The sequence below is a fragment of the Gigantopelta aegis genome, chromosome 10 (genome assembly GCF_016097555.1).
Source record: "Gigantopelta aegis isolate Gae_Host chromosome 10, Gae_host_genome, whole genome shotgun sequence".
Lineage (NCBI taxonomy): Eukaryota > Metazoa > Mollusca > Gastropoda > Neomphalida > Peltospiridae > Gigantopelta > Gigantopelta aegis.
In genome coordinates, this window is record NC_054708.1 from 16,820,737 (window position 1) to 16,835,158 (window position 14,422).

General features: G+C 38.8%; 1 protein-coding gene across 1 annotated transcript in view; it reads left to right on the plus strand.

Annotated features, from left to right (window-relative positions):
- Positions 1 to 14,422, plus strand: part of LOC121383148 (scavenger receptor class F member 1-like) — a 41,308-nt gene that overhangs the window by 22,522 nt on the left and 4,364 nt on the right. Inside the window, exons 7-9 of the mRNA XM_041512976.1 lie at positions 278 to 409; positions 1,123 to 1,218; positions 3,782 to 3,875. Of these exons, the coding sequence (XP_041368910.1) occupies positions 278 to 409; positions 1,123 to 1,218; positions 3,782 to 3,870 (317 nt within the window). The 3' untranslated portion in view covers positions 3,871 to 3,875. The remainder of the gene's footprint in view (positions 1 to 277; positions 410 to 1,122; positions 1,219 to 3,781; positions 3,876 to 14,422) is intronic.

Here is a 14,422-nt window from a genome sequence, read left to right on the forward strand (position 1 = left end):
ATTAAAAAACGAAAGCTGTTGTAAAGCACTCGCCTTATGCGTGTCATTTCGGGATCGATCTTCGTCGTCGGGCCCATTACTGTATTTCTCATTCCAGCCAGTTCACCACCACTGGTATAACAAAAACCTTACTACTAATGATAAAATGTAGCGGATTTCCTCTCTAATATTATACGTCAGAATTATCAAATGTTTGACATCCAATAGCCGATAATTAATATACCAGTGTGCTCTAGTGTTATCTTTAAACAAAACAAACTTTAACTTTTGTTTCTAGAATGTAAACCAGGCTATCATGGCGTCGGCTGTAATGAAACATGTGGACATTGTGTGACTGGAGATGAAGCTTGTGATACACGAACTGGGACCTGCGGACAGGGATGTGATGCCGGATGGGAGGGAGTTACATGTAAAACAGGTTTAACATTGAATCGTATATACACATAAAAACCAGATAGCAACTATTTGTGTGGAAGTAAAATACGACTTTTTGTGTGACACATGGGTTCAAAAATTCATAGTGGTTCGAATAGCATATCAGGCATCCTTTTGATATGGCACAAAACGTGTGGCGAAAAACCACAGTAATAATTATGAAAATAAATGAATCCATGAAGATACAACAAGGATTTAAATCTGAATTAATTATTTGTGTTATCATGTTATTTATACTAAAAAGAACAGAACATTGAAACAGTAAAGGTCTATCTTGTAGAGTGTTGATTGAATAGTTCAGAAATTTGGTACTATGATTCTCTGAGGAGGTCTTAACAAACTAATAGATGTATATCTTTTAAATGATACTAAATTTAAATAATAATTTCACATTGAAACTTTTCAATGTTTATTCTCTCCTAGACTTTTAAATATACATTTTACTTCGAAATGACATTTGTCAGTGGAGCTTTCCTAACATCGATGTTTCCAGTTTCTGTCCAGCGTTATTGTACAAATCTCAAAATATGTCTCATACAGTTTTAATTCGACAATTCTTAAACTTTTAAAATTAAATAGCAGAACTCTATAGGCCTATTGTTGTTTATATAAGTCAGTTATAAAACGTTAGTGTTTTTGTTGAATATTCAATATGATTTATGTTTGTGTCAAAATGTATTAAAACAGCATGTGCCAAGGATCGTTATGGCAAAGACTGCAAGAACATCTGTGAAAATTGCAAGGACTGGACCTGTGATCCTGTGATTGGCTGCACAAAACTACGTACGTAACAATAATAATAATAATGTGTTAATATGGTTACAAAGAACAGCGTACGTAACAACAATAATAATAAACATGCATGATTGCAGTGTTTACGATCATGGACCCCACTGATGGACACTGGATCATCCCAAAGTCTCCTCCCTAAGATTTCTAAGGTATTACAGATAGCGTGGAATGTATCCCTTCTTAACACAATGTTTGAAAAGTACTAATCTATTTCAGTAGCATAAAGTGCATGATTCACAACTACCACAGCTATTTCCAGAAGCAGTTTGTTCCTGATTAGTTATGGCTGCTTGAACACTTGAAGCACTGTAGTTACCTTTGCGTCTGGTGCATCTGAGAAAGGCAGATACCTGGCATCTTCTGAGTTTATCATTTGGTCGATGGTACTGTTGTTAAACTTGGTCCACCTTGGATTATCTAACCTCTAAATGTGTGTACCCTGCAAACATTCACACCTGGCTTGGTGCTTATAAAACTAGAGTCTAGACTCGAGACTCTAATAGTTTGAGACAGTAATGCCATGGCAACGCTAAACAAATGCATGCGTGTGACGTCACTTGAGATTGAGTCTGGACTCTAAAAGTTTTATAAGCACGGGCCCAGGTTCTTCTTACAGGTAAACCTATTCCTAGATATGGTTCTCTCTGGAAGGATGAAGTCATAAATTCACATGTGCACCGGCTACATAGATGTCCAGCATTTGGTGCTCAGTGCTGTCAGTATTTTCTTTAGTCATTGAGTCAATGGCACAGGAATTTAGGCCAGGGTCTATGGATAATATGTCCCTAGATAAATGTCTACACATTGAACAACTAAGGTCCACCACACACCGAAACTGGATCAGGGTCTGCTGAATCTGTTGCTGTCGTATATATTAAAAATAACATAACAAGAAAAAGCACAATTCTTTTTACATGTATATGTCAATCTTGTATTTAAATTATACAATTAAAGCTTATTTCGTGTTGCGTTCACAATATATTTAGTGTTTTGAACTTTGTGACCACAAAGTTAATTTTAACAATTAACATTTACATTTAACACATTCCTAACCAATACTCGGTTTCAGTGTCCTTGTTCAATATGTAATAAAATAAAAGTCCTGTGATCAAACTATACATGCTTTTTTAATTGTGAGAGTTTTATTCAAAATTGTCTGGTGAAATACATATAATTAGACCTTTTAGCAGTTATTTTTGAAATGCATAACCTGTCTTGTCATATTTGCATTAAATATTATTTCAAATCATTTCAGGGTGTTTCTGTTAAATTACTGTCAGTAAACAAACGAAAACAAAACACATTGTAAAAAATTCTTCATTTGTGGATGTTTTCTTCTTTTTAAAGTAAGGATTAGTACCAATATTTGAAAAATATACATGAAGTACATTTCATTTTAATTCATTTTCATAATGCACTCCCTTCAAATCTATGTATCTAAACATGATCATCTTTCGTTAGGTAATTCATCAAATAAATATGTTTGTACTTCATTTATAAAAATGATTTGTTTTAAAATCCAGTTTATCTTAGGGTAGGCTTATACAAAGGGTGGTAACATACTAAAGGCAACCACCGTTCCAATGCTAGATACCTTGTCAAAACTCAGTATTGCTAATCAGTTGCTGCTATAGCCTGTATGGTGTATATTTTCTATTTCTAATCAGTTGCCTCTGTTGACGACAACCAGCCATCGGACTACAGGCTGGTAGGTACTGGGTTCGGATCCCAGTCGAGGCATGGGATTTTTAATCCAGATACCGACTCCAAACCCTGAGTGAGTGTTCCGCAAGGCTCAATGAGTAGGTGTAAACCACTTGCACCGACCAGTGATCCATAACTGGTTCAGCAAAGGCCATGGTTTGTGCTATCCTGCCTGTGGGAAGCGCAAATAAAAAATCCCTTGCTGCATATCGTAAAAGAGTAGCTTATATGGCGACAGCGGGTTTCCTCTAAAAAAAAACCCAGTCAGAATGACCATATGTTTGACGTCCAATAGCCGATGATAAGATTAAAAATCAATGTGCTCTAGTGGCGTCGTTAAATAAAACAAACTTTACTGTTGACGACAGGAGTATTGCTGCTATAGCCTATATAGTGTATATTTTCTATTTCTAATCAGTTGCCGCTGTTAACGACGGGAGTATTGCTGCAATAGCCTATTTCATGGTATATATTTTCTATTTCTAATCAGTTGCGTTCGTTGACGATGGGAGTATTGCTGCAATAGCCTATTTCATGGTGTATATTTTCTATTTCTAATCAGTTGCCGCTGTTAATGACGGGAGTATTGCTGCAATAGCTTATTTCATGGTGTATATTTTCTATTTCTAATCAGTTGCCGCTGTTAACGACGGGAGTATTGCTGCAATAACCTATTTCATGGTGTATATTTTCTATTTCTAATCAGTTGCCGCTGTTAACGACGGGGGTATTGCTGCAGTAGCCTATTTCATGGTGTATATTTTCTATTTCTAATCAGTTGCCGCTGTTAACGACGGGAGTATTGCTGCAATAGCCTATTTCATGGTGTATATTTTCTGTTTCTAATCAGTTGCCGCTGTTAACGACGGGAGTACCACTGCTATAGCAGTGGGTGTGGTGGTCGTCTTCGCAGCCGCGGCACTGGGCGTCTTCTTTTGAAGAAGGTAAGAGTTGGTCTGAGTGTACACTAGTCCTATTCAGTTTATAAGTATAATTATATTTTTAAACTAATGAAGCTAAAGTTGGTTTTGATAATAATTAGACCCAATAATTGAGTTACAGTTGGTTAGAATGAACAAAAAGAATAGGATTTCACTATAATTCGATATTTTATAACATATTTTATAACATTCGTTCAAATATGAGAGTTTGATAATATCTTACATTTTCAATCATTTGAATATCTAGTAATGGTGGACTAGAATTAAAGTTGCGTGTACAGTTTACAAAAACACGTTGTACAAAGCTTGTGATTATATGATAGATTACTCTCGTGTGTTTCAGTATCATCAATATCATATATTAGGAATAAAGAAAATGTAGCCAGAGGCTCCGCATAATACAGTTTGTATATATCATGGTGCCCACAATCTTGAATATTAAATGGAGCCTGTAAAGTCCTGGAAAAAGACATTGATCCTTGCAAAGTACTTGATTTTCATACATGTGCCTTGAGAAGTACTTACTATTCATACATGTGCCTTGAAAAGTACTTGATTTTACATAAAACCTAATAGAGTGTTTATTAAAATGAATTAAATCTTAACTGGAATGAATTTTTGAAACAATTCCGATTTAAAAAATACATACAGATCGATCGTTTCGTCAGTACGTGAAATCCGAATTTATCCGTTTATTTTCGTCAGTTCCTTTTCGTGTTTACACAACTACGCAAAAAAAAAAGTGCAGTAGCAGACGTGTGTACAGATATAATCTGCCATCTAACCCTAACCCTAACCCAGTCGTGTGCAAGAAGTGAGACTTTGTCAGGTCGGAGTCCGACATCGTGAATCCGTATAAATCGGCGCGGGAAATAAGCAATTGGTAAAGATTCGAAATTCTTACCAATGAACAACGTGGACACCAGTTATATGATATGATATGATATAATATGAGTCGCAGGCTCGTTTGTCGGTCATCGAGATAGAATGAACAACAAACAATATATATTGTGATGGAACATGCTCTTATCTTTTCGCCTGTGGCGATGTTAATTGTTTTAGAGGGCCGTGTGCAGCTTGGTTACGTAATACCTCCGCGCGACCGTACCCCCTAATACACACCCAGACCAGGTGTGGAGGCCATGTGGCCAGTAGTTACGTAATACCTCCGATAGTGCGGTTTACGACCGGGTATTTCTAGCGAACTTGTGACAGTAAGTCTGACCATCTAAGAAAAAATACCGTCTCTGGGAGTTGTGGGAATATCACATGATAGGTGAGGTACCGCGTTGTGGCCCCAGGCGATATTAGCTGTCTCTGAGAATTTTGAATAAATAGATAGGATTTTAGATATATCGGGGAGAATCATTGGAAGGCTCCCGGGGAACGTAGTCCGACTGGACTTGGTAAATATATTTTTCTGCTCTGTTGTATAACCTTGATGTGATTGATGTGACTTTAAATATTTTAATACTGTATTATACCAATATTCTTTAGACAGTGATTCCGGTAATCTGACGAAGTAAATTGTAGGCTTCACTGTTCTAATATTTTTATATGAATATTTGGTAAGATAAAGCTTAGCCGGTCATCCTAGAGGACCTAGGTAAACTGTATGTTATTGTCTTTATTGTGATATATACCAGTATTAATTCTGTATTACAAGGTTACTGAATGAGTAGTTAAGGGTTAATTAAAAATTAACCAGTTAGGAATAGAGTTGTAATTCCTTTATTAATTAAGTTCCCCTGGCAGCGTTTCTTAATTATCACACGTGTGAGTGTTGTATCACGGTGAAGTGATTAGAATATTGTGTAAACTAGACTCCTAGCGATTAACTAATTAAGTGATTAGCTCTGGGTTGTTATTATATTGTTGTTGTTAATTAACTACTGCGGCAAGTACATTTGTCAGCGTAGTGTTAATACAGATTCCAAAGTGTATTGTGTTTTGTTGTGTTTTCTAGTGAACTAAACGTGCTACATATATATTTATATAAGATCATCTCTGATTATACCTAGAGCCGAGCCACTCGGGTATTAGACTGCCCGATACAGAGAGATCTAAAAGATATACAGTTAGAAGAGATATTTGGATAATCGTGTTTTATTCAGTTACAGATATTATAGGATCCCCGTGACAGGAGTAAAAATTGGTGTGCTCGTCCCGGATCTGAAACAGGACATGCATATTTAAAAAGTATTGTTTGTAAATGGGGGCTTTATAAATTATTTTTACAAATTAACTAGAAGTAGCAACGTTGTTCACTAGAAAAGATAATAAGTGCGTCATACCTAACATGGATAAGAATTTGCTGGATAGGCCTACGCTCAATTTAGTGGAGATTAAGCGAGCGAGTAAGGCCGAATTAGTTTAAATCGCGAGTGAGCGAGAAATTGACTTAACATCAGCTAAAACATTAGGTGATATAAAGACAATTATTATCCAGGAAGTTTTTGGTGATAGGCCTGTTATGGAAGACAGCGAGATTGTTCCAGAGATAGAGATAAATGAATTGAGTATGGAACACCAGTTAGCTTTTAAAAAGCTTGAGTACAAAAGAGAAGAATGTGCACAAGATAGAGAGAGAGAGAGAGAGAGAGAGAGAGAGAGAGAGAGAGAGAGAGAGAGAGAGAGAGAGAGAGAGAGAGAGGGATAGAGAAAAAGAATATAGAGAGAGAGAGAAAGGAAAGAGGGATAGAGAAAAGGAAGATAGAGATAGAGAAGAGAGGAAGAGAGATAGAGATAGAGAAAAAGAAGATAGAGATAGAGACGAGAGAGAGAGAGAAAGAGAGATAAGAGAGAGATAAGAATAGAGAATTCCAGTTAGCAAAATTGAAAGTGCAACATGAGTTAAAGTTGAATACTGAAGGGATTGGACGGGAGGCAGGAAATGGGTTTAACATGTCGGAGGCTTATAGATCAGTGCCTGTATTTGACGACCAGGAGGTAGATATGTTCTTCCAACTTTTTGAACGGGCCGCTAAGCAGCTAAATTGGCCGCAGTCTAAGTGGACATTGTCAGCCGTGTCTAAGTTTAAGGGGAAGGCTAGCGTAGCTTATAATTCAATGAGTTATGAGCGAGCAAGTCAGTACGACCTAGTTAAGTCTGCAGTGTTGAGGGCTTACGAGTTACGACCTGCGGATTATCGGTTACAGTATAGCGAGTTGAGAAAAACGCAGGGTCAGTCTTATTGTGAGTTTGTGGCTAAGAAAGCAGGGATGTTTGATAAATGGGTGATTTCTCATCAGGTAGGGTCATATACCGAGTTACGGGAATTGTTGATCTTACAGGACATTAAAAATGGATTACCAGTTAGCTTACGTATTCATTTAGAGATCGTGAGGCAGGCATAGTGGCAGCTGATTACGTGTTAATACACAAAGCTCAGGCAGTACAGGGTAGCTCTATACAACAAGGTGATAAGAAGAAATTTCAGCCAGGTTTTTCCCGGGAAAGTAACTATCGGGGAGAGTCATCTAGTTGGTCAGCTAGTCAGGCAAGGAATGCACCTGGTGGGCAAAGTAAGGATAAACCTGCATTATCAGCCAATGCACGAGAACTTTTCGTCCACATTGCAGTTACTGTAAAAAGGATAACCATCTTGTCGGGGACTGTTTTAAAAGGAAACGTGATAATGCGCAAGTGGTCGGTTTAGTGAGGTCAGCTCCGTTAGCGAGAGAGTTAATGGTTAATCCCATGGCAGAGAAAGTAAACCCGTATGTGTCCACTGGTATGGTTTGTGATGTGAAACAAGAGTTGAGTCCTAAGGCAATATCAATCTATCGGGATACAGGGTGTAGCCAATCGCTTATAACGTCAGATTGCTTAGCTGGTATTGAGAATTCAGATACAGGACGTAGTTTGGCCTTAACCTCGGTTACTGGAGAAAAAATTGTTGTCCGGTTACATAACGTTTTCTTGTGTTCGAAGTTTGTGACGGGACCAGTCGTTATGGGTGTTCTGAAGGACTTGCCTGTTGAAAACATAGGAGTTTTGTTGGGTAACGATTTGACTAGTCAGTGTTGCCAGCCGCAAGGTGACAAATTGTTAATTGAAGACAGCCCTTTACCCATAGAAGAGTGTGAGGTTGATGAGATTAGTTATCCTGCGTGTGTAATGACTAGGGCTATGGCCGGAAGGGTAGCACGAGACCCAGAGGAAAATTGTGATTTGTCTGATACGTGTGTGAGCCATGAAATTGGAGTGGATGAGGTTATCAGTAAAATGGTAGATAAGTCAACTGAGGAACTAAATGTGGTGGAACCTGTTGACATCCCGCAGAGGGGAAATGAACCAGTTATGTTTGATAGAGGGGACTTACCTTGTGATAGACAAGAGTTAATCCTAAAGCAGGGGGCTGATCCAAATTTGTTGGCAGCTCGCACTACATTGTTAACTGAGGGAGTATTAATGAATAAGAGAGTTAGAGATAGGAGGTTGCCGGAGACCAAACTAGCTAGGAAGGATCTGAGGTATGCTCAGAGCACAATAAAATCAGTGTTTGATAGGAAGGCTAGAAGTCGGGAATTTAAACCAGGGGATAAGGTGCTGCTGTACCTTCCCATTAAACGGGGTTCATTGCAGAACAGGTATTTCGGTCCCTATGTTGTGCAAAAACGGGTTAACGAGACAGGATATGTGATAAACACTCCTGATAGGGTTAGGAAAAGTAGTGATAGGGTTAGGAAAAGTAGGTATCGTCACATCAATTTGCTAAAAGGTTATCTTGACAGACTGCCGTTAATTCCAGTGTTACTTGTCCAAATTGAGAGTCACTCAATTTCCTGTGACGACGTCAAGACTGCAGAGATCAAATTAACCAACAGCCAGATTCTAGCAGACTTGAGTCCGGACTTGCACCTTGACAGCCCCCAGCGAGCAAAGTTGACTACGTTGATACAAGACAATGTTTCCATTTGTCAGGACTTTCCAACGGTTACCAATACCTTAATCCAGGATGTGCGCTTGGAACTCAACGCTACACTGATTCGACAGCATGCCTATCGGATAAACCCTGTAAAACGTGTGGCACTGAAAAAGGAGATAGATTACATGTTGATGACAGCACCAGACTACCGAAAGCCTTTCAAGCTGGCTGTGGATGCCAGTGACGTGGGATCTGGAGCTGTGCTGTTCCAAGAAGACGAAAATGGACTGGACCATCCTGTAAGTTTCTTCTCGAAAAAGTTTGACAAACACCAGGTGAACTATTCCACTATAGAGAAGGAAGCTTTGGCCATGGTACAAGCTCTGAAGCATTTTCAGATCTACGTGAAAACGGCATTGCATCAAGTGGTTGTCTTTACTGATCATAATCTGCTTACTTTCATTCACAGAATGAAAGCCACCAACCAGAGAGTTTTGAGATGGAGTCTTCTTCTGCAGGAATTCCCAATTACCATTGAACATATCAAGGGCACATCCAATGTAATCGCTGATGCCCTGTCACGAAGTTGAACGTTGTGATAATGTGTTGACGTTCTTGATTTCTGTTTTTGTTTTTATATATTTTATTGTATACCAGGGACTCAGAGTCTCAGTGTGATTACTGGCAGTCACCTTATTACTATGTGTTATAAATGCCCGGATGCATCGGTTAACGCACACTTTGTTTTGTTTAAATGTAGTATATTTCCCTATTCCTAGAGTAGAGGAAATATCCTTTTTGAGGTGGGGGTGTGTGACGGAACATGCTCTTATCTTTTCGCCTGTGGCGATGTTAATTGTTTTAGAGGGCCGTGTGCAGCTTGGTTACGTAATACCTCCGCGCGACCGTACTCCCTAATACACACCCAGACCAGAACCCATATTCACAAAATATCGTAAGCCTAGTTTTACACGTAAATGTAAATCTACGACTGAAGAGCTATTCACGAAACAACGAAAACGTAAGTTACGTGTAAAGTTGGACGTAAATATAAGAGTGCCTCAGGTTCCAACTAACGCTGCACGTAAGTTGTGTACATATAATAAATCAAGCACGATCGCCGTTATTTACTATTATTTACGGAAACTAGCAGTATTTCCAATAAATGAAGCAATTTGCGATGGCGAACGCCCACGGATTGAACATATTTTTGTTCGTGATCGAACGGATGTTTTCGACTCGGCCAATTTCTCCTGAGTTATCTTTTCCTTTTTAAGAAATGTCCTCAAGTTCGTACCAAAACGTGGATCCCCACCAATACCAAAATGCCATGGTTCACTGTTCGCAATGTTATTGTTAGCAGACGACAAACAAAATTGAGTTTTGTGCATTTGTTATATACCCGGTAGCCATCGTTTCTAATGTGTTTTTATTAATTACTCCAGTGAGAATGTTAAATCGTAGATTTACGTCCAACTAAGTTATGTTTACATTTACGACCATCTTTGAGAATATGGTGCTTCTTGCACGTAAACTTAAAATCTACGGCACACGTAAGTGCTAGTCGTAGACGTAAATTTACACTTTTTTGTGAATATGGGTCCAGGTGTGGAGGCCATGTGGCCAGTAGTTACGTAATACCTACGATAGTGCGGTTTACAACCGGATATTTCTAGCGAACTGACCAACTGGTAAGTCTGACCATCTAAGAAAAAATACCGTCTTTGGGAGTTGTGGGAATATCACATGATAGGTGAGGTACCGCGTTGTGGCCCCAGGCGATATTAGCTGTCTCTGAGAATTTTGAATAAATAGATAGGATTTTAGATATATCGGGGAGAATCATTGGAAGGCTCACGGTGAACGTAGTCCGACTGGACTTGGTAAATATATTTTTCTGCTCTGTTGTATAACCTTGATGTGATTGATGTGACTTTAAATATTTTAATACTATATTATACCAATATTCTTTAGACAGTGATTCCGGTAATCTGACGAAGTAAATTGTAGGCTTCACTGTTCTAATATTTTTATACGAATATTTGGTAAGATAAAGCTTAGCCGGTCATCCTAGAGGACCTAGGTAAACTGTATGTTATTGTCTTTATTGTGATATGTACCAGTATTAATTCTGTATTACAAGGTTACTGAATGAGTAGTTAAGGGTTAATTAAAAATTAACCAGTTAGGAATAGAGTTGTAATTCCTTTATTAATTAAGTTCCCCTGGCAGCGTTTCTTAATTATCACACGTGTGAGTGTTGTATCACGGTGAAGTGATTAGAATATTGTGTAAACTAGACATCTAGCGATTAACTAATTAAGTGATTAGCTCTGGGTTGTTATTATATTGTTGTTGTTAATTAACTACTGCGGCAAGTACATTTGTCAGCGTAGTGTTAATACAGATTCCAAAGTGTATTGTGTTTTGTTGTGTTTTCTAGTGAACTAAACGTGCTACATATATATTTATATAAGATCATATCTCTGATTATACCTAGAGCCGAGCCACTCGGGTATTAGACTGCCCGACACAGAGAGATCTAAAAGATATACAGTTAGAAGAGATATTTGGATAATCGTGTTTTATTCAGTTACGGGTATTATAGGATTCCCGTGACATATATGTAGGCCCATACATTTTTTTTTGCTATGTTTAAAATGCGTGAAAATTATGTACCGGCGTGAGAGCGTGACACGATGTTCAAATGCGTGATTCTTTATACTTGTGTATACTGTAATATTCTAACCGTTTTGATGCGGTATATATACTGACACACAATGAAAACGCAAAAACTACTTTTCAATGCAAATAACGACAAACTATTAATGAATTGATGGATAATGTAATATGACATTAATGACTGTTATTCATGAGATACATTCACATGGAAACATGGCCAGTTATCATCAGTAATCAGTAATCAGTAAAAGTTCAAACCCCCCCCCCCCCCCCCCCCCCCCATATCAAGGTCAGTATCTGGCACCATTGGCCCGTGTGCATGCGTGAAGACGACGGGGAAAGGATTGGCACAAACATCTCAAATAAGCAACAGGAATGTTCCTCCACTCCTCCTGCAACGCCTGTGCAAGCTCAGCGACGTTACGCGGTGGTGGCTGGCGGTGACGTACACGACGTCCTAACTCATCCCACATGTGTTCAGTTGGGTTCAAATCTGGTGAAACGGCGGGCCAGTTCATAACGGTGATACCGGCTTGTTGCAGGAATGCCTGGGTAATTCTTGCAGTATGTGGACGGGCATTGTATTGTTGAAACAGAAGGGGACCTCCTGGTCTTCGGTGACGGCACAAAAGTGGTTGGAGAACTGGTCTTAGAATAACGTCAACATAACGCTGGGCTGTAAGGGCATCGTGGACAATGATGAGATCACTCCTGAAATCACAGTTGATTCCCCCTCCCCCCCCCATACCATCAGACAACCGCCGCCAAACCGATCACGTTCCCTCACAGATCCGTCAGCGTACCGTTCATGGAGTCTCCTGTACACACGTGCTCTTCCATCGGCAAAAGGCTGGTGGATGATTACCATTCTGGAGAGCAAACTGTAGTCTCGCAGCACGATGTCGCTGTGTCATGATGTTACCGTTGTACGGGCGTCTGCATCTGAGTCCAGCCGACGGATGACCGTCATCGGATGGATATGCCTTCCATGACGTCATATCGTGTTGCTTGCTGTCATCATTGCAGTTCTGAACCGGCCACGGAGGTGGTGTCGTCGAATCTGCCGATCTTGGCGTGGGGTCGTAACGGGATGTTGACCAGGTCGAGGTCGATCACGGACACTCCCGGTCTGTTGATGACGTTCAAAAAGTCGTCCAGTAGTTGATGGATGGACTCTGAAGGTCCTAGCAACTTGACTTTGCGAAGTCCCCCCATGAACCATGCCCAACGCTCGCTCCCTTTGTTCTTCTCTGAGTCGTGGCATTCTTAATGTGACGAGGAATATGACACCGTTACGTGACTTTTATGTGCCCAAATACTGGCATTTCACGTGCATTGCATGCAGCATGATTGAGCATGTAGTGAACGCATTTCACACCATTTTGTGTGTTTCTGCTATTGTATGTGTAACGAGAACAAAACCAGGATTAAAACCCAGACAAAAGTACCAATCAATGGCTTCCTCTCATAAATTGTTATTTTAAGTTATGTTTCATTAATCACAACAAAATATTGAAAAATATATGTTTTGCGTTTTCATTGTGTGTCAGTATATTTTGAAGCAGAACATTAAGATAACTTCTGAATGACAAATATTCAATAAAAATAACTCCAAACAACTGGAAACGATGTGTGGTGATCCATAAATTCCATATTAATAATACACGTAACAAATAACACCATTTAAATATATTTTAACCCTAATGTCATGTGTAAACATAGTCACTATTTGTACACTGATAGGGTGGGGTAAATTTGACAGCCCCCTTTATGATTTTTGTCTGTTGACTATTGTTACTATTATTCAAAACAATGTCCACTACACATTTGATGCTTTATCATTAAGCAGTCCTTGTAAATGGTATTTGTCACACCTGTAGTAGTGTTATATAGTATTTGAGAAAACATTGAATATTTTAGCATTGGTAATACAGTTCCTACTTTTTGTATAATGCAATATTTCAAGTTCATAAAAGTGTTTATCTATCATTTAGTTGTAAAATGTTAATAACAGTTTTGGAATACATACAATTACACATGTCTGAGCTATTGTATAGAAAGAAAGAAATGTTTTATTTAACGACGCACTCAACACATTTTATTTTACGGTTATATGGCGTCAGACATATGGTTAAGAACCACACAGATTTTGAGAGGAAACCCGCTGTCGCCACTACATGGGCTACTCTTCCGATTAGCAGCAAGGGCTCTTTTATTTTTGCTTCCCACAGGCAGGACAGCACAAACCATGGACTTTGTTGAACCAGTTATGGATCACTGGTCGGTGCAAGTGGTTTACATCTACTCATTGAGCCTTGCGGAGCACTCACTCAGGGTTTGGAGTCGGTATCTGGATTAAAAATCCCATGCCTCGACTGGGATCCGAATCCAGTACCTACCAGCCTGTAGACCGATGGCCTGCCACGATAGCTATTGTATAGAGGAATCCAAATAAATTAATATATGTATGTAATTTTATATTAAAATCAGTAGAACAGAAAATGCCCCCGCCCCTTCAACAAAAAACACGTTTTGATTATTTTTAGAAATTGTATTTCATTTCCCTGTTGCTGTTGAAGAATACTGTCCTGGAATGAAATAAACGTTTATCGTATCATGTAATTATTGCAAGCCAGCCTCGGTGGTGCTGTGGTGGTTAACCCATAGAACTTATGGCTGGTAGGTACTGGATTCGAATATCTTTACCGGATCCAACTCTAAATGAGTTTGACAACACAATGGGTAGGTAGGTGTAAGGCCACAGAAAACACAATCAACTAAGTTCTTTTTTATATATATGTGCCAATGTTTTATTCATGTTCTACAATTAAAGCTTATTTCGTGTTGCTTCCTGAATATATTTAGTGTCTTGAACATTTGTGACATGAAAATTACTTCTAATAATTCAGGTAACATTTAGATTTACCACATCCCTAACCAATACTCAATTTCTGTGTCCTTGTACAATAAGAAATTAAATAGAAGTCCTATCATCAA